The sequence below is a fragment of the Pristiophorus japonicus genome, chromosome 10 (assembly GCF_044704955.1).
Source record: "Pristiophorus japonicus isolate sPriJap1 chromosome 10, sPriJap1.hap1, whole genome shotgun sequence".
In the NCBI taxonomy this organism is placed as follows: Eukaryota; Metazoa; Chordata; class Chondrichthyes; family Pristiophoridae; genus Pristiophorus; species Pristiophorus japonicus.
The window spans coordinates 115,566,645-115,586,636 of record NC_091986.1 but is presented as its reverse complement, the minus strand read 5'-3'; the positions used below and the strand labels follow the sequence as shown (position 1 = coordinate 115,586,636).

General features: G+C 44.2%; 1 protein-coding gene across 2 annotated transcripts in view; it reads right to left on the bottom strand.

The window, feature by feature from the left end:
- LOC139275066 (NADP-dependent malic enzyme-like) overlaps positions 1 to 19,992 on the bottom strand; it is a 279,205-nt gene that overhangs the window by 46,604 nt on the left and 212,609 nt on the right. For both annotated transcript variants that reach the window (XM_070892011.1, XM_070892010.1), the window contains exon 8: positions 15,030 to 15,139. In XM_070892011.1, coding sequence (XP_070748112.1) covers positions 15,030 to 15,139 — 110 coding nt within the window. The remainder of the gene's footprint in view (positions 1 to 15,029; positions 15,140 to 19,992) is intronic.

Here is a 19,992-nt window from a genome sequence, read left to right as displayed (position 1 = left end):
TTCTTTTTAAAATGGAACCATGAGGGTGGAATGGCAGATACATGGTACATAAGTCATCAGTGTGTCTTGAAAATACAGTGACCATTTACATCTGAGGTGCCCAAAGAAGCTGTGCCACTGGTAGATCTACAGGAAGGCCACGTTAGCTCCACCACTTAGCAGCCTGTATGTCCTTGAACACACCATAAGAACATAAGAATTAGGAACAGGAGTAGGCCATCTAGCCCCTCGAGCCTGCTCTGCCATTCAACAAGATCATGGCTGATCTGGCCGTGGACTCAGCTCCACTTACCCGCCCACTCCCCGTAACCCTTAATTCCCTTATTGGTTAAAAATCTATCTATCTGTGACTTGAATACATTCAATGAGCTAGCCTCAACTGCTTCCTTGGGCAGAGAATTCCACAGATTCACAACCCTCTGGGAGAAGAAATTCCTTCTCAACTCAGTTTTAAATTGGCTCCCCTGTATTTTGAGGTTGTGCCCCCTAGTTCTAGTCTCCCCGACCAATGGAAACAACCTCTCTGCCTCTATCTTGTCTATCCCTTTCATTATTTTAAATGTTTCTATAAGATCACCCCTCATCCTTCTGAACTCCAACGAGTAAAGACCCAGTCTACTCAATCTATCATCATAAGGTAACCCCCTCATCTCCAGAATCAGTCTCGTGAATCGTCTCTGTACCCCCTCCAAAGCTAGTATATCCTGTGGCAATGCCACAGAATATCATTATTTATTTATAGATATACAAGAGAGCGCGCGAGAGTGAACAAGAAAACATGTCCAACCTATTGTATGTGTCATAATTCTAAATGTCAAATTAAAAGAAAAGCACATTTTTTTTTTGTTCTAGAGCTGGAAATTTCCAAGCATGTGGCAATCTGCAATATTCCCTCTTTAATCAGTGATTATGCTCTGATTGATCTCTGGACTTATTTAGAACACTTTGCCTTGGAGTACTGGAGCAATGGTCTTACTGGGACAGGCTAGGTTATCAGCTAGAAATTAAATCACCTATAAGCAACATCACGGGAGATCAGCTAGCATAAAATTGACATGCCCATTTGTGGGATCTTGCTGTGTGCAACTTGGCTACTGCAGTTCAAAGTAATTCACATTATGTGCAATGTTTTGAGACACGTCAGAGATGTGATAAACACGAAGTAAATGCAACACTGTCTTTCTTTGTTCGTTCAATCACACTTCCAGCAAAATTTATTTTTAGGCACATTATTTGGTATATTTTTCCTTTTCCTTTTCAGATGAAAATATACAATGTTCGCCAGTCTAAAGCTGGGTAGGTGAGACATGCTGCAATATGGCATCTACTAACACTGGTCTCTAACTAACTACAGGTTGTACCTCTCCAGTCCAGCACCCTTGGGACCTCACCAGTGCCAGACCAGTGAATTTTCTGGACTACAGGAGGCCACGCTGACCGTAGCGTTGTCAATAGTACCCTAGACTTACCGGGTGCTGTTGACAACGAACCGGCCGCGTTCTGTGCATGCGCTGTGCAGAAGCCTACTGCGTAATTTTTCTCAGGCCCAGCTTCGGCAGCTCAGTCAGCCGCCACGCTCCTCGCTCCTTCTCCCGACTGACCCGACCAAGGAGGGAACACCGGAGGCAGCGGGGAGAAGAGCAGCCAGCCCAGGACACAGCGTGCCGACCTGACCTCGGAGAGAGCACCGGAGACAGCTGGGAGAAGAGCAGCAGCCAGCCCCAGGACACAGCGCGGGTCATGAGCCCCCGCTGGGAATGATGCCGGATCAGGGATGTTGCAGGACCAAAGAGTCTATGACTGGAGAGGTACAACCTGTACTTGAATACAGACGAAGCACAAAGCTGAGGAACCGGTCTCATCCCAAAATAATTCTCTCAATTCTCCACGCCAGAGGATCTACTGTCGATTCTGTTGGGAGTCTCCAAGAGGATCTCTTCATTGCTTAAAGGTGCAGACAAATTTGTTATCTTTTTTTTGTGTAATTTATCCTCATTCATTCATCCTGCCACCAAGAGAGCAAGCAAATGGGCTTGCTCTCAGACTATGTTCATTCCATATGACTTTATACTTCAACGATAAACTGTGGATTCGAGCACAATTTGTGTGGAAGGCAGACGATGTACATTAGCAGTCAAGTTATGAATTGAATCAGCATTCTTCTGCTTTATGATGCCTTACATTGGTACTCCAAAGCATGGCACCAACACATTGTCCCAAGCCTACTCAGGTATGCGCCTGGAGAACTACATTCCCATCACAGGCAGTCCCTCAAAAAGTGGGTTCTCAGGTGACTGTACAGTCCAATATGGGAATTACAGTCTGTCACAGGTGGGACAGACAGTCGTCAGAGGAAAGGGTGGGTGGGGAGCCTGGTTTGCCGCATGCTCCTTCCGCTACCTGTGCTTGTTTTCTGCATGCTCTCGGCAACGAGACTCGAGGTGCTCAGCGCCCTCGCGGATGCTCTTCCTCCACTTAGGGCGGATAGAGAACTGGTTGGCAGACAGGAAGCAGAGAGTCGGGATAAATGGGTCCTTTTCAGAATGGCAGGCAGTGACTAGTGGAATGCCGCAGGGCTCAGTGCTGGGACCCCAGCTCTTTACAACATACATCAATGATTTAAATGAAGGAATTGAGTGTAATATCTCCAAGTTTGCAGATGAAACTAAACTGGGTGGCGGTGTGAGCTGTGAGGAGGACGCTAAGAGGCTGCAGGGTGACTTGGACAGGTTAGGTGAGTGGGTAAATGCATAGCAGATGCAGTATAATGTGGATAAATGTGAGGTTATCCACTTTGGTGACAGAAAAGCGAAGACAGAATATTATCTGAATGGCGGCAGATTTGGAAAAGGGAAGGTGCAACGAGATCTGGGTGACATGGTTCATCAGTCATTGAAAGTTGGCATGCACTACAGCAGGCGGTGAAGGCGGCAAATGGTATGTTGGCCTTCATAGCTAGGGAATTTGAGTATAGGAGCAGGGAGGTCTTACTGCAGTTGTACAGAGCCATGGTGAGGCCTTGCTGAGATCTCACTTGGAATATTGTCTTCAGTTTTGGTCTCCTAACCTGAGGAAGGATGTTCTTGCTATTGAGGGAGTGCAGCGAAGGTTCACCAGACTGATTCCTGGGATGGCTGGACTGACATATGAGGAGAGACTGGATCAACTGGGCCTTTATACAATAGAGTTTAGAAGGATGAGAGGGGATCTCACAGAAACATACAAGATTCTGACGGGACAGGTTAGATGCGGGTAGAATGTTCCCAATGTTGGGGAAGTCCAGAACCAGGGGTCACAGTCTTAGGATAAGGGGTAGGCCATTTAGGGCTGAGATGAGGAGAAATTTCTTCACTCAGAGAGCTGTTAACCTGTGGAATTCCCTACCACAGAAAGTTGTTGATGCCAGTTCATTGGATATATTCAAGAGGGAGTTAGATATGGACCTTATGGCTAAGGGGATCAAGGGGTATGGAGAGAAAGCAGGAAAGGGGTACTGAGGGAATGATCAGCCATGATCTTATTGAATGGTGGTGCAGGCGCGAAGGGCCAAATGGCCTACTCCTGCACCTATTTTCTATGTTTCTATTTCTTTGGCCAGGGATTCCCAGGTGTCGGTGGGGATGTTGCACTTTATCAAGGAGACTTTGAGGGTGTCCTTGAAATGTTTTCTCTGCCCACCTGGGGATCGCCTGCTGTGTAGGAGTTCCAAGTAGAGCGCTTGATTTGGGAGTCTTGTGTCGGGCATGCGGACGATGTGGCCCGACCAACGGAGCTGGTCGAGTGTGGTCAGTGCTTCAATGCTGGAGATGTTGGCCAGATCGAGAACACTGACGTTGGTGCGTCTGTCCTCCCAGGGGATTTGCAGGATCTTGCGGAGACATTGTTGGTGGTATTGCTCCAGCGATTTGCGGTGTCTACTGTATATGGTCCACCATTTCTGAGGGGGGCGGGTATCACTACAGCCCTGTAGACCATAAGCTTGGTGCCAGATGTGAGGGCCTGATCTTTGAACACTCTCTTCCTCAGGTGACCAAAGGCTGCGCTGGCGCACTGGAGACGGTGTTGGACCTCGTCGTTGATGTCTGCCCTTGCTGATAGTCGGATCCTGAGGTATGGAAAGTGGGCCACGTTGTCCAAGGCCGTGCCGTGGATTTTGATGACCGTGGGGGCGGGGGCAGTGCTGTGTGGCGGGGTCAGATTGGTGGAGGACCTTTGTCTTACGGATGTTTAGTGTAAGACCCATGCTTGCATACACCTCGGTGAAGATGCTGACGATGGCTCAGAGTTCGGCCTCTGACTGTGCGCAGATGCAAGCGTCGTTCACGTACTGTAGTTCGACGACAGAGGATGGAATGGTCTTGGATCTAGTCTGGAGGCGACGAAGGTTGAACAGGTTCCCACTGGTTCTATAGTTTAGTTCCACTCCAGCGGGGAGCTTGTTGAGCGTGGGATGGAACATTGCAGTGAGTAAGATCGAGAAAAGGGTTGGCGCAATGATGCAGCCCTGCTTAACCCCGGTTCGGACGTGGATTGGGTCTGTGGTGGATCCATTGGTCAGGATCCCGGCTTGCATGTCGTCGTGGAGCAGGCGGAGGATGGTGACAAACTTCTAGGGGCAGCCGAAACGGAGGAGGACGCTCCATAGTCCCTCACGGTTAACAGTGTCGAACGCCTTTGTGAGGTCAAAGGCGGCCATGTACAAGGGTTGGTGCTATTCTTTGCATTTCTCTTGCAGTTGTTGCGCCGTGAAGATCTATATTCAGGTATTAGAGGAAAGTTACTGAAGGAACTCTCTGCTGGTCTTTAAGACCTCAACAGTTTTCAACAGAATCGGGTCACCAACTTTGAAATTCTCGAATAATTAACTGTAGTACAACCAAGAAAAAGAAACAATGAATTCGGTTTTAGTCATGTGTAATTAGTTTTAATTATATTGTTAAAGACATTTAATGTAAACACACAATAGATTGATTAAATATTTCTGTTCTAAATGTTCACCCTTTCTCCTAAATTTTTGTTATTTTGAGTTTGTTGCAAAAGATACTTGCAATTTATGAAAGAGAGCTATTGGATACCTGTCAGAGAACTGCAAAGAATATGTACAATTGTCTCTTTCTGTTATAATAGCACAGAATACTCCCTTTGCACATTTCAAAGAGATTTTCAACAAAGAAAGGAATATATTACCATTTTATTCCTGTTAATGCTGCTCTGTAAACTGATGCAAGTTGTTTACCACCAGTAAACTTTGTATTGTCATGATGGAAAGACTATTAATTCAGGTCATAATAAAAGGTTACTGGAGCAGGGAGCTTGAACTCTATTTGAAAAATAAATTGTGTGGGAACAGTTTTAAAAAGCAAGTGACCTACAGAAATGTATTTTTGCATTCAAGATTCATTCACTTTGTTTGTGTAGATGTGTCTAATTACACAGGACAGCAGTTGCAATAGGTCACTTAATTATCAAAGATGCACATTTTCAATGTTGAGGAATGCAAATGGTCACATAATTGAGGCCCACTCTGGCAATAGAGAAGGAATATTCAGGCCTAGATGGTTCCTGGAGTATTTGGAACCCCTAAGGAGCAGAGTAGGCTATGTACCCACGCTCTAAGCAGTAACTGTCTCAGACCAGATGCATGAAAAATGCCCCCCAAAATCTCAAAAAAAAAATGTTAAAGAATAAATTTGCCAAGGATCTTATATGAACACAAAGACATTCAGGAATTCTAACTGTAAACAAAGTAACATTAATAGAAATAGTTGGCAATGCAATGTGTTTGGAACACAAAACAATGACTCTACAGATGTAGAGAAACATTCATCACTGGGTTGTGCTTGCATAACACAAGAAAAACAGCAGGAGTAGGCCATTCGGCCCTTCCAGCTTGCTCCACTATTCAATAAGATCATGGCTGATGATCTATCTCAATTCCACTTGCCTGCCCTATCCCCATATCACTTGATTCCTTGAGTATCCAAACATCCTTTGATCTCTGTGTTGAATATACTCAATGACTGAGCATCCACAGCTCTCTCGGGTAGAGAATTCCAAAGATTCACCTCAGAAATTTATCCTCATCTCAGTCCTAAATGGCCGATCCCTTATTCTGAGACCGGAACCCCTAGTTCTAGACTCCCCAGCCATGAAACATCCTCCCAGCATCAACCCTGTCAAGCCTCTCTAAAAATTTTATGTTTCAATAAGATCACCTCTCATTCTTCTAAGCTATTGGGAATATAAGCCTAGTCAACTCATCTCTCCTCATAGGACAATTCCCCCTATCCCAGGAATCAGTCCAGTGAATCTTTGTTGCACTCCCTCCAAGGCGAGCATATCCTTCCTTAGGTAAGGATACCAAAACTATAGACAGTACTCCAGGTGTGGTCTCATCAAGGCTCTACATCATTACAGTACGACTTCTTTACTCTTATACTCCAATCCTTTTGTAATAAAGGCTTACATATAATTTTCTTTCCTAATTGCTTGCTGTACCTGCATGTTAACTTTCTGTGATTCGTGTACAAGGACACCCAAGTCCCTCTGATTACCAACATTTCCCAGTCTCTCACCTTTTAAAACATATTCTGCTTTTCTATTTTTCCAACCAAAGTGGATAACTTCGCATTTCTCTACATTATATTTCATCTTCCATGTTCTTGCCCACTCACTTAGCCTGTCTATAGCCCCTTGCAGCCTCTTTGCTTCGTCCTCACAGCTTACTTTTCCTCCTAGCTTTGTATCATCATCAACCTTGGATACATTACACTCAGTGCCCTCACCTAAGTAATTGATGTAGATTGTGAATAGCTGAGGCCCAAGCACCGATCCTTGCAGCACCCCACTAGCCTACCGACCGGAAATGACCCGTTCATTCCTCCTCTCTGTTTTCTGTCCGTTAACTAATCCTCAATGCATGCTAGTCTATTACCCCCAATCCCATGAGCCCTAATTTTGTGTAATAACCTCTTATGTGGCATCTTATCAAATGCTTTCTGAAAATCTAAATACACTACATCCATTAGTTCCCCCTACTCTGCTAGCTACACCCTCAAAAAACTCTAACTGCATTCCCAGCACTTGGTTCAGAGAGATATTAGAAGATTTCTGGGCCAGTTACAGGAGGCACAATATCAAAATTTGCAGATAATTAGGAATAACACAAAATTAAGAAGTGTGGTTAACTGTGAAGAGGACTGTAAGCAACTTTGGGATGAGAAACGTATCCTAATCTGAGGAAGGACATTCTTGCTATTGAGGGAGTGCAGCGAAGGTTCGCCAGACTGATTCCCGGGATGGCAGGACTGACATAAGAAGACAGACTGGATCGACTAGGCTTATATTCGCTGGAATTTAGAAACATGAGAGGAGTTCTCATAGAAACATATAAAATTCTGATGGGATTGGACAGGTTAGATGCAGGAAGAATGTTCCCGATGTTGGGGAAGTCCAGATAAGGGGTAAGCTATATAGGACCGAGATGAGGAGAAACTTTTTCACCTAGAGAATTGTGAACCTATGGAATTCTCTACCATATAAAGTTGTTAAGAGTCCAGTTCGTTGGATATATTCAAGAAAGTTAGATGTGGCCCTTATGGCTAAAGGGATCAAGGGGGTATGGAGAGAAAGCAGGAATGGGGTACTGAAGTTGCATGATCAGCCATGATCATATTGAATGGTGGTGCAGGCTCGAAGGGCCGAATGGCCTACTCCTGCACCTATTTTCCATATTTCTATGTATGTTTGTGGGCTACTGCATTTGTCATTCTTAACAGCTATTGCACTGCAAAGTAATTTATTTTATGTGAAGTGATTTCTGAGATGTGATAAATGCTGCGCAAATGTTCATTCATCTACAATTCCAGAAAGATTCAATTTTAGGTACATTATTATTTGGTATATTTTGCCTTTTCCTTTTCAGATAATGGTATACAATGTCCTCCAGCCTAAAATTGGGTAGGTGAAGTGATACAATACCTCTACGAACATTGGTCTCCAACCAACTACTGGACACAGATGAAGTACAATCTCTGTCTCTCATACTCTAACCAGCAGGGAGATTAAAGGGTTCAGATGTGCAAGTCTTTAAAAAAGTGAAGAGAGCTGTTTAAAGCTGTAAATAAAAAAGTAGAGTAAAGTTATAAAAAGACAATGCGTAACCTATGCAAAATTAGAATAGTGTGTCCAGTTTTGGGCATCTTACTTTAGGAAGAATATCAAGGCAATAGAGACATTGCAGAAGAAAGTCATTATGATACCAGTGATGACATGTTCTAGTTATGAGGGGAGACTAGAAAAACTGGGGCTCTTTTCATTAGAGCAAAGAAGGTTAAGAGAGAATCAGACATGGGTGTTTCAAAATTATGAGATTTGATAAGGTAAATCGGGATTAAGCAAGTCAAGGTAAACGATTTACACCTGTTGATCAGCCAGCAGCTACAAGGCGTATGCTTAAAATTATGAAAAAAGGAGACATTTTTTAATGAAGGGTGTTATTAGACACGGGGCCGGATTTTCTACAAGTTTGCAACCGGCTTTTTGCCGCGATTTGACTCTCCGTGGCGAAAATCTGGTCGCAAAGCCCGGACGGGATCCTCGGATACCTGTTTGCGGCGGTGCTTTCAAGTACCGCCGGGGAGATTTGCGCCGACATGCAACGAGGCGGATTGCGTTACTGTCGTACTTTCGGCACTCTCCCGACCCGTACCCCGCACCCAGAATTATAGTTCTGCCAGCAGTGGTAAGTATGAAAACCTGCAAATAAGTAAGTTCAAGTTTTTATTTTTTAATTCTTTTTCAGTGATTTGCTATGCTAGCTAAGGGTTTTGTGAATGTTTTTTGCAATTTTATTTTTCTTCCCCCATCCCCCCTCCAAGGCCTCTCTCTCAGCGCTCCCGGCCCTGGACTAAATTTGGCGAAATTCACGTTTTTGCGCCGCGAATCAGCGTGCAATGGCCCCTTACCCAGACATAAAATCCGAAGGTTCGGCCTAAACATGATAACGCAGCGAAAATGTTAAGTTTCACGTAACGCTATCGTTTTCGCCGAAAAAACCCAAAAGCCGAAAATCCGGTCCATAAAGTGCCTGACTACAAGCACTCGTGGATGCTAAATCCATAATAGCTTTTAAAAAAATGAACAAATATTTGAAAAACATAAAAAGTGTATGAGGAAAGGGAAAGAGTGCGGGTGCAGGTTTAATGGGAAAAATGGCCTCTTCCATGCTACAAAATTCTGTGAGCAGAATTTTCTAGGGGGTTAGCAGGCGCGATCGGTAATGTTTTTTTTTTTGACAGTGGGTTGGGACCCTGCTGTCAACCCGCTGCCACAGGCCTTTCCCAAATATCGGGTCTGTCAGCGCTGAGCAAACCCGACATGCAGCGGTGGGGCAGGCAATTCAGGTCATTATGGCCTTGTTAACAGCAGATTAGCAACTATTTTGAGCTCACCTTCAGACTTTACCTTTCACCCACAGGGTCTACACTGCTCGGGGATCACGTCAGGTAAACAGGGCGGGAGTTGAATGGCCATGGAATCATCTCATTACTTGACAGCTGGAAATGTGCTATAAAAGCTCCCATCTCACAGCTGTTCACTTTCCAAGCTCAGAAGCTGTTGCTTACTTCATTTGAAAGACAGATTGAGCTTTATGCAGGATGCAAGTGTTTGGAGTAAACTCTCTAACCAGTGTCACCTCATTGGCACAACCTCTCACCATTGACAGATTGCTTCGGTCATCTCAAGTTCACCTGCAATCTATTACATCAGAATGGGTATGGTTTATACTGTCGCACCTTGGTCCTCAGAATCCGAGCACGATCAACCCCAACACCAGGCACACCAGCAGAACCAACAACACCAACCTTATCCGCAATCAATTGATCTGCTCAGGACAGAGGGCATCATCACCCGACCACATTGCTTCCCGGGACGCCAGGGATGGCCTCACCATGGTCAGATGTGCTTCACTTGATGTTGCCCACCCTGGCTGCCACATGATGCGCCAGGTTGGCACCACCCCACACCAAAAAGCATCTCTACAATGTCCACGACATTCCCTTCACACTCATGATTGGAACCGGTTCTGGGGGAGGTGGGACCAGTACAAACCGGACGGTCTGCACCTGGGCAGGACCGGAACCAATGTCCTAGGGGGAGTGTTTGCTAGTGCTGTTGGGGAGGAGTTAAACTAATATGGCAGGGGGATGGGAACCAATGCAGGGAGACAGAGGGAGACAAAAAGGAGACAAAAGCAAAAGACAGAAAGGAGATGAGGAAAAGTGCAGGGCAGAGAAACCCAAGACAAAAAACAAAAAGGGCCACTGTACAGCAAAATTCTAAAAGGACAAAGGGTGTTAAAAAAACAAGCCTGAAAGCTTTGTGTCTTAATGCAAGGAGTATCCGCAATAAGGTGGATGAATTAACTGTGCAAATAGATGTTAACAAATATGATGTGATTGGGATTACGGAGACGTGGCTCCAGGATGATCAGGGCTGGGAACTCAACATCCAGGGGTATTCAACATTCAGGAAGGATAGAATAAAAGGAAAAGGAGGTGGGGTAGCATTGCTGGTTAAAGAGGAGATTAATACAATAGTTAGGAAAGACATTAGCTTGGATGATGTGGAATCTATATGGGTAGAGCTGCAGAACACCAAAGGGCAAAAAACGTTAGTGGGAGTTGTGTACAAACCTCCAAACAGTAGTAGTGATGTTGGGGAGGGCATCAAACAGGAAATTAGGGGTGCATGCAATAAAGGTGCAGCAGTTATAATGGGTGACTTTAATATGCACATAGATTGGGCTAGCCAAACTGGAAGCAATACGGTGGAGGAGGATTTCCTGGAGTGCATAAGGGATGGTTTTCTAGACCGATATGTCGAGGAACCAACTAGGGGGGCGGCCATCTTAGACTGGGTGTTGTGTAATGAGAGAGGATTAATTAGCAATCTCATTGTGCGAGGCCCCTTGGGGAAGAGTGACCATAATATGGTGGAATTCTGCACTAGGATGGAGAATGAAACAGTTAATTCAGAGACCATGGTCCAGAACTTAAAGAAGGGTAACTTTGAAGGTATGAGGCGTGAATTGGCTAGGATAGATTGGCGAATGATACTTAAGGGGTTGACTGTGGATGGGCAATGGCAGACATTTAGAGACCGCATGGATGAACTACAACAATTGTACATTCCTGTCTGGCGTAAAAATAAAAAAGGGAAGGTGGCTCAACCGTGGCTATCTAGAGAAATCAGGGATAGTATTAAAGCCAAGGAAGTGGCATACAAATTGGCCAGAAATAGCAGCGAACCCGGGGACTGGGAGAAATTTAGAACTCAGCAGAGGAGGACAAAGGGTTTGATTAGGGCAGGGAAAATGGAGTACGAGAAGAAGCTTGCAGGGAACATTAAGACGGATTGCAAAAGTTTCTATAGGTATGTAAAGAGAAAAAATTTAGTAAAGACAAACGTAGGTCCCCTGCAGTCAGAATCAGGGGAAGTCATAACGGGGAACAAAGAAATGGCAGACCAATTGAACAAGTACTTTGGTTCGGTATTCACTAAGGAGGACACAAACAACCTTCCGATATAACAGGGGTCAGAGGGTCTAGTAAGGAGGAGGAACTGAGGGAAATCTTTATTAGTCGGGAAATTGTGTTGGGGAAATTGATGGGATTGAGGGCCGATAAATCCCCAGGGCCTGATGGACTGCATCCCAGAGTACTTAAGGAGGTGGCCTTGGAAATAGCAGATGCATTGACAGTCATTTTCCAACATTCCATTGACTCTGGATCAGTTCCTATCGAGTGGAGGGTAAGCCAATGTAACCCCACTTTTAACAAAAGGAGGGAGAGAGAAAACAGGGAATTATAGACCGGTCAGCCTGACCTCAGTAATGGGTAAAATGATGGAATCAATTATTAAGGATGTCATAGCAGCGCATTTGGAAAATGGTGAAATGATAGGTCCAAGTCAGCATGGATTTTTGAAAGGGAAATCATGCTTGACAAATCTTCTAGAATTTTTTGAGGATGTTTCCAGAAAAGTGGACAAAGGAGAACCAGTTGATGTGGTATATTTGGACTTTCAGAAGGCTTTCGACAAGGTCCCACACAAGAGATTAATGTGCAAAGTTAAAGCACATGGGATTGGGGGTAGTGTGCTGACGTGGATTGAGAATTGGTTGTCAGACAGGAAGCAAAGAGTAGGAGTAAATGGGTACTTTTCAGAATGGCAGGCAGTGACTAGTGGGGTACCGCAAGGTTCTGTGCTGGGGCCCCAGCTGTTTACATTGTACATTAATGATTTAGACGAGGGGATTAAATGTAGTATCTCCAAATTTGCGGATGACACTAAGTTGGGTGGCAGTGTGACATTCTTGCTATTGAGGGAGTGCAGCGAAGATTTACCAGACCGATTCCCGGGATGGTGGGACTGACCTATCAAGAAAGACTGGATCAACTGGGCTTGTATTCACTGGAGTTCAGAAGAATGAGAGGGGAACTCATAGAAACGTTTAAAATTATGACGGGTTTAGACAGGTTAGATGCAGGAAGAATGTTCCCAATGTTGGGGAAGTCCAGAACCAGGGGTCACAGTCTAAGGATAAGGGGTAAGCCATTTAGGACCGAGATGAGGAGAAACTTCTTCACCCAGAGAGTGGTGAACCTGTGGAATTCTCTACCACAGAAAGTAGTTGAGGCCAATTCACTAAATATATTCAAAAGGGAGTTAGATGAAGTCCTTACTACTTGGGGGATCAAGGGGTATGGCGAGAAAGCAGGAAGGGGGTACTGAAGTTTCATGTTCAGCCATGAACTCATTGAATGGCGGTGCAGGTTGGAAGGGCTGAATGGCCTACTCCTGCACCTATTTTCTATGTTTCTATGATCATTGCAGGGGTACCGTTATGACTCACCATTCATTGCAACTCACTAAGCCCCTTCCAAAGGTTCACATAAATCTGTCCAAGAATGCAAAGTGTTGGAAATAAAGATTTCAATGCTTGACAGCACATTAACAGAAACTTCACATGAGCATTGGCTAAAACACACAAGTGACTACCCTTATGTGTTGTTATTTGGTATTATTGCACTGGGATAAGGGTGAGTGTGAGAGGTGGCTAGTGAATTCGGAAAGTGATAATGTAAATAGAGAGGGGTGGATGGAGGTGCAAGGTAAGCTGGTGAGAGTAAGGATGTGCAGGAGTAGGGTAGGGAAGGCAGAGTGATGGGGATGTGATGAGTGGCACAGCAGGTTGAGGTTGAGTGCGGCTTTGCAGTAATGTTTCGGGAAAAGAGCCTCCCTGCGTGTTGTGACTCCCTCCATAGTGATATGGAGGGAGTCATGGGAGAGCCTGGGTGTAGCCCTGTACCTCTGTGGAGTGCTCCTCAGAGTTTGCAGCACCTAAATACTGCAGAACACTGACAACACAAATGTCAAAATTAATTTGCGCACGGTCCCTTTATGTAAACTGGCTGAAGATGCGTCATCAAATGACATCATTAGAACCATTTCCTTCAATTGGCTGGAAACACGCTGGGTGGGTTAACAAGCTCAATCATGAGAAAATCCTTTGGGACAGCGGGCTGGAGCCAACAGCGATGCCAGGACCCTCCAGTGACGTTGCTCGCCACAGACCCACCGAGGTTGGTAAAATCCAGCCCAATAATTCTATATTTCCACTTTATAATAGAAAAACAATCCCGCTTCTTAATGGTGGATCTTGCAAAGGTTTGCTCATCAACAATGACTTTTGTAGAAAAACATCTTAAGATGCTTTGGAGGGGAACAATAAAAAAATAATTAATAACATATGCAGTTTGCCTGAGAAGTTTTTACTTGCCAATACAAAATATTTTGTTCACATTAAATGAAACATTAAACAATGACAGATTTTATTCGGTGTGGATTCACAATTTATAATACATCTGTTTCGAACTTGGATTTATCTGAGTTTAGATGTGATATGTTGACAGGATGACCACATTTGAGTTTTTTTTATTCTTGGGGGTGGTAAGAAAATGTTTCGGAAATGACTAGCAGTCCTGGAACTCAACCCCTTAAAAATGTTAAACTGATTGGAGTGGACGATTGAAGTCGACATTCAACAAAAAACATCTGGAACCAGCACAAATGCTAAGAGGCAGCTCAGCAATTGTTTTTGATTCACATCGCACACACCATTCAATACAGTTTTAGCTATTTATGAATGTTACTGTAGAATCAAGATTTTCACCGATTTTATTTTAGGATAAATAAGACCTCACAGTTAGCTAAGTGCGGATTACCAACAATTCTGAACGGTTGCAATATAACACTAAATCACAAGCTTGAAACCGATTTCCTCTATTTTTAATCAAGATATTTACCGTAATTCATCTTATTCTGGGCCTCCTCATTATACAAGACCTACAAATTAGATGGTAAATTCTGAACAGTTACTGAAACAAGCTAAACATGTCTCATGTGTGATCTTCAACAACCACCGCTGAGAAAGGATCATCCTCTCCCTTTCCTCAGTTACTGATCTACTCACTTCGTGTACAGACATCTCAAGTGATTCCTTCAGCTTTATCATGCCATAATAAAAATTATTTTTTAAATCTGCCACCTCATCAGAAATTTAGCTTTATTATTATTATTTTCTTTCTCCACAAGCCTCTCTTCAGTCAAACTTTCCTTCTCTGGATGCTGACTGAAGTATCTCAGATGGGAATGTTTACTACCTACCTGGTACTGCTGTTTGAATTATCTAGATGCGCATGCTGTATATGTATGTCTGAAGTACTCTATGCTTAAACCACTCCCCTTAAACTTATCTTCTCCTTTAAGGATAGCAAAACATGGAAAATCACACTTCCAGTTCAATTATAACAGACGGAAGTTTGGCACCCAAGTTTGGAAAAGTGAATAAGGATTATTCATTTCAATATTAATCGTAGCTTAAGCATCCCAAGGGATGACTTATTTAACTGTCAATTTATAAAGTGGCAGGTTTTAAATTTGCTACCCAGTACTTTATCTACCTTGGATATCATCATTAAATGTGAGGTACTTGTCACGGTATTTGTTGAGAAGTCGAAATGCATTGGAGTTCGCAAAATCTTCAAACTGAATGAGGCAGTTCATTCCGTATCTAAAATCCAATGAAATAAATGGATAATCAGTTAAAAATACAACAGCAATAACGAAATAAACCAATTGCAAAGAATACATCACATTTACCTGCAATTAAGTACTAAGAATGAAAAAGACGCAAGGTTTTATTATTGTTGTCTATTTTGAACATAAAGATGATACAGGCACGATGGACGGAATGGCTTTCTCCTATCATTCTATGAAAGAGCACAGGACTGGTTAGAGAATGCCTCACTACTGATTTAAAAACATTTTTTTTTTGTAGTTCCTTTTGCCTGATGACATCAATTTCCAGCGATTACAAGTGAAACAGCTCAGCATTTCACCTCAGATCCTCCATCGATTCTATGGCTGCATGATCATATGTTGAACATTGAGCTTGACTTTTAAATTCAGTCCTGGAAAACTGTATGCTGCTCGTAACTTTAATCATATGTTTGATTTATTATAGATTTTCATATTTCAAATATTTTGGCCAGTGAAATTATTATTCCTAAAAAAAAAAATTATATTTGGATGAAGAGCCCATCATGACTAGTGTTCTGTTAATGTACAATCCATATACAGATAGCTCCTGCTGCTAGCATGACTAATTAGCTTCTTTTATTCCTTGTTGATTGTAATAAATTATTCCTAAGTGGATGTTTCTACTTAACTGATTCAGTCATCAACTGCTTTAGAGAGATAAAGGGATAATTAACAAAATTCTGCCATCAGAGAATGATGTCAGGAAGCTACCTCCTGTTCATTAAAATGCACTGGAAACTCTAAATCTCAGACTGGACGGGGTTTTAAAGTAGATTTAATGAAAACAATGCTTTGTGATTAAACAGAAGATGTTTTTTCTATTTTAAAGCCCAACATTTTCTACAAAATTTTAAAAAGCTTTTAAAGTACAGAACTCCTGATTTCTGTCAATAGTGCAATTGCTTTGTCGAGTTATCCAATTCATACCCGAAAAGGTGTAGATTCCCTGTGTTAGCCACATGGTCCATGTGATAGGAAAAAAAAACAATATCCTAGGATTCAGAAAAGGCTATGTCCTTCCGGCTCTAGTGAAGTATGACAGGACCCTCTGGGTAGAAAGTGTGAATTCCCAAAGTTTCTGTTAGCCCATTTATCAGCTAACAGCTAACAGTGTTACAGCCCTGAATCATTGTCCCAATTGCTGTTAAAAATAATGCTGAAATTGGCAATGTTGACATTTGTTTTACTTTACAATGATAACATCCATCTTATAAGAAATTTTATTTGTAGCCTTTAACTTTTTAAATCAACTGTATAACATTGCATTCGACACCCAAGAAACACAGGGTCCAAGTTTGGTCAAATGTTAGGTCTGCCCGTTTTTCGGCGCTCCCCGGACGGTGCGTGATATTTTTCCGTCTGCTGCCGCTGGGGCCAGTCGGGCGCAAGTTTCACCCCGCTTTTGTCGGCGGGTGCGGCAGACAACAGGAGGCATCGGCCGGCAGCAGGAGTCGGCAGTAGGTGCAGGCCTCTCGACTTGGGAAGCATCAGAGGCCGTGCACTACGTATGCGCGAGATTTGGAATAATTTTTTTTTTGTAGTTCCTTTTGCCTGATGACTTCACTTTTCCTGCGATTGGAGCTGAGGGCTCAGCTGCGCATGCGCATAAAACCTCATTACTGACTTGCACCTGACAGTTGCAGAGGGGAGAGAGTGCGAGAGAGAGGCAACAGAATCATCAGACATCCACCTTGATAAACCCATCATGAGTGGTAGAAAAGCTGCCAGGAAGTCCAATGCAGGGAGGCTCAGAGCTCCCTGGTTTACTGAGGATGAGCTGGAGGCACTTGTCTCTGAGGTGAAGCGCTATTACAGAGAGCTCATCCGGGATGGTCATGGCAAGTCAGCCCTGCCCCAATATAAACGCATTTGGCGGGAGATTGGGGAGGCCGTGTCCGCAGTGGGCACCATGGTTCATGATGGAGACCAGTGCAGGAAGAGATGGAACGGTGTGGTAGCGTCAGCAAGAGTAAGTAAAGATCTTATTGTTGCACTCCCGTACTCAAAAAGTATATGTGGCCATTGTGTATGTGTGAGTGTATGTATTGCATGTGCAAAGCGGTTAAAGCTTGCAACTTTCATTTCTGCAGAAGAAAAGAACAGCCAACGCCTCAAAGCAGTGTGGCACAGGAGGGGGCCCACCAGATGTCATCGAAGTGACTGACATCTCGTGGGCCCCTATTTACAATCCATATTAACGACTTGGAGGAAGGGACCGAGTGTAACGTAGCCAAGTTTGCTGACGATACAAAGATGGGAAGAAAATCTGCAAAAGGACATAGACAGGCTAAGTGAGTGGGCAAAAATTTGGCAGATGGCGTATAATGTTGGAAAGTGTGAGGTCATGCACTTTGGCAGAAAACAAATCAAAGAGCAAGTTATTATTTAAATGGAGAAAGATTGCAAGTGCTGCAGTACAGTGGGACCTGGGGGTACTTGTGCATAAAACACAAAAGGATAATATGCAGGTACAGCAAGTGATCAGGAAGGCCAATGGAATCTTGGCCTTTATTGCAAAGGAGATGGAGTATAAAAGCAGGAAAGTCTTGCTACATTTGTACAGGGTATTGGTGAGGCCACACCTGGAATACTGCGTGCAGTTTTGGTCTCCATATTTACGAAAGGATACACTTGCTTTGGAGGCAGTTCAGACAAGGTTCACTAGGTTGATTCCGGAGATGAGGGGGTTGACTTATGAGGAAAGGCTGAGTAGGTTGGGCCTCTACTCAGTGGAATTCAGAAGAATGTGAGGTGATCTTATCGAAACGTATAAGATTATGAGGGGGCTTGACAAGGTGGATGCAGTGAGGATGTTTCCACTGATAGGGGAGACTAGAACTAGGGGGGCATAATCTTAGAATAAGGGGCTGCCCATTTAAAACTGAGATGAGGAGAAATTTCTTCTCTCAAAGGGTTGTGGATCTGTGGAATTTGCTGCCTCAGAGAGCTGTGGAAGCTGGGATATTGAATAAATTTAAGACAGAAATAGACAGTTTCTTAAACACGAAGGGAATAAGGGGTTATGAAGAGCGGGCAGGGAAGTGGACCTGCGTCCATGATCAGATCAGCAGAACAGGCTCGAGGGGCTGTATGGCCTTCTCCTGCTCCTATTTCTTATGTTCTTATAGAGGAGCGTGCCTTAGCGTTGATGGGTGACCACCCCCGTGCCACCACACATGGTGGTGCCGATCCCGTGCTACAGCATGATAAATTGTTCATAATCTCCGGTCTGTGTTATGGTCATGTCATGCAAGATCATGTAAGGTGATGTAAAATGCGTTTTAATGTACTTAGTGTCGGCCATTTAGGGTGTGGTAATCACCTCTCCCACCCCCTGCCCCCGTTAAACACTGAAATGTTGTCTTGTACTTGCAGATGGTGGGATGGTGGATCGGATAGCACCGACCTAGGCACCCCATCCACCTCGGGCACGCAAAGGCAATGTCGAACACCAACACCATCCACCTCGACCTCATCAGGAGCCCGCAACAGCAGCTCCTCCCCCCTCCCCCACCACCAAGATCCCCCACATCCACCTCCACAACCCACAGAGATCAGGAGGAAAAGCAGGGAGAAGGCCTGGTGTTTGTCCAACTTGAACTCAAGGAGGTGGAAGAGGACTCCACCCTCTTGACAGGTGTGCCGCCTGTACGCCCAACATCGGTATCGGGGTCCGAGTTTTTGGACTTCGAGTTGGAGGAAGGGGGATCAAGCGTTGAGAGGCGCAGTACCCGTGCCATTAAAGCCACCAAGCCGCCTCCACCCAGGATGATGCAGCAAGGAGATGATGATGCAAGATGGATGGCAGCAATGCAGAAAATGGTGCAGCTGTCGAGGACGAGTGGCTGGGATAGCTGCCAACATCGCCGCCTTTGCAGAGCAGCATACTACCAGTATGCCGCAGCTGATCAGTGCGGTGGAGCGAACCGGCGACTCTGTAGATGCCATGGTCCTGGTCCATGACATGGAACCCCCGATGCCATACCGCCCAGGCCAACAGAACCCGAGGATCTGGAGATGCCAGCATCTTCCATTCTCTCCCTGATGAACATGACAGCAGCGCTCTGGGTGCACTCCTGCACAACGTGCTGGTACCGACACAGTGAGGGGCACGGGTGCAGGTTGGCGTGGGAATGGGCATCCCATCAAGGGGACAATGAGGCTCACTTCTGGGGGGGAGGGGGGGGGTGAAAGAGAGGTGGTGGGAGTGGGTAGAAGGTTGGGTGTTGGTCTTGGTGATGTTGGTATATCTTGTTAATGTTGTTGTTGGTGTTTCAGATATTTCCTTTTGATGGTAAATTTACTGTTTTTTGAAATAATGTAAAATATTTTGCTTTACGTGTTTGAATGTTCTGTCACTATTGAATGCTGTACAATTCAACACAGAAACACTTCTGAAAAACTCTTGGTCAGTGTCTAACTTTTAGATAATGAGGGGTATGTGCTGAGAAACATACAGATGCCCTTTAAATGTACTGCCGTTTGAGCAATATCTCGCCTTACAGATTATGATGCGACTCTTTAATGGGTCCTGACATCATGTCATTTAGCTACGTAAGGGTCACCAATCCAGGACGGGTGGCTTTGAATGACAGATAGTTGCAGAACTTGGAGGCTGGACATTATGGTTGGCATTTGAGTGTACATTTTGTTTAGGTGACAGATCGCCGAACCCCACCCCTCACATTATCTATATATATTTGCATCTTCTGTAGTTGAGCTCATGGTGTTCTCAGGATCACATCCTGGCACCTCACAGAAACTTGAAGGATTTTATTATTGCCTATATACTTCGACATGAGCTCATAACATCTGTAGAGTCAC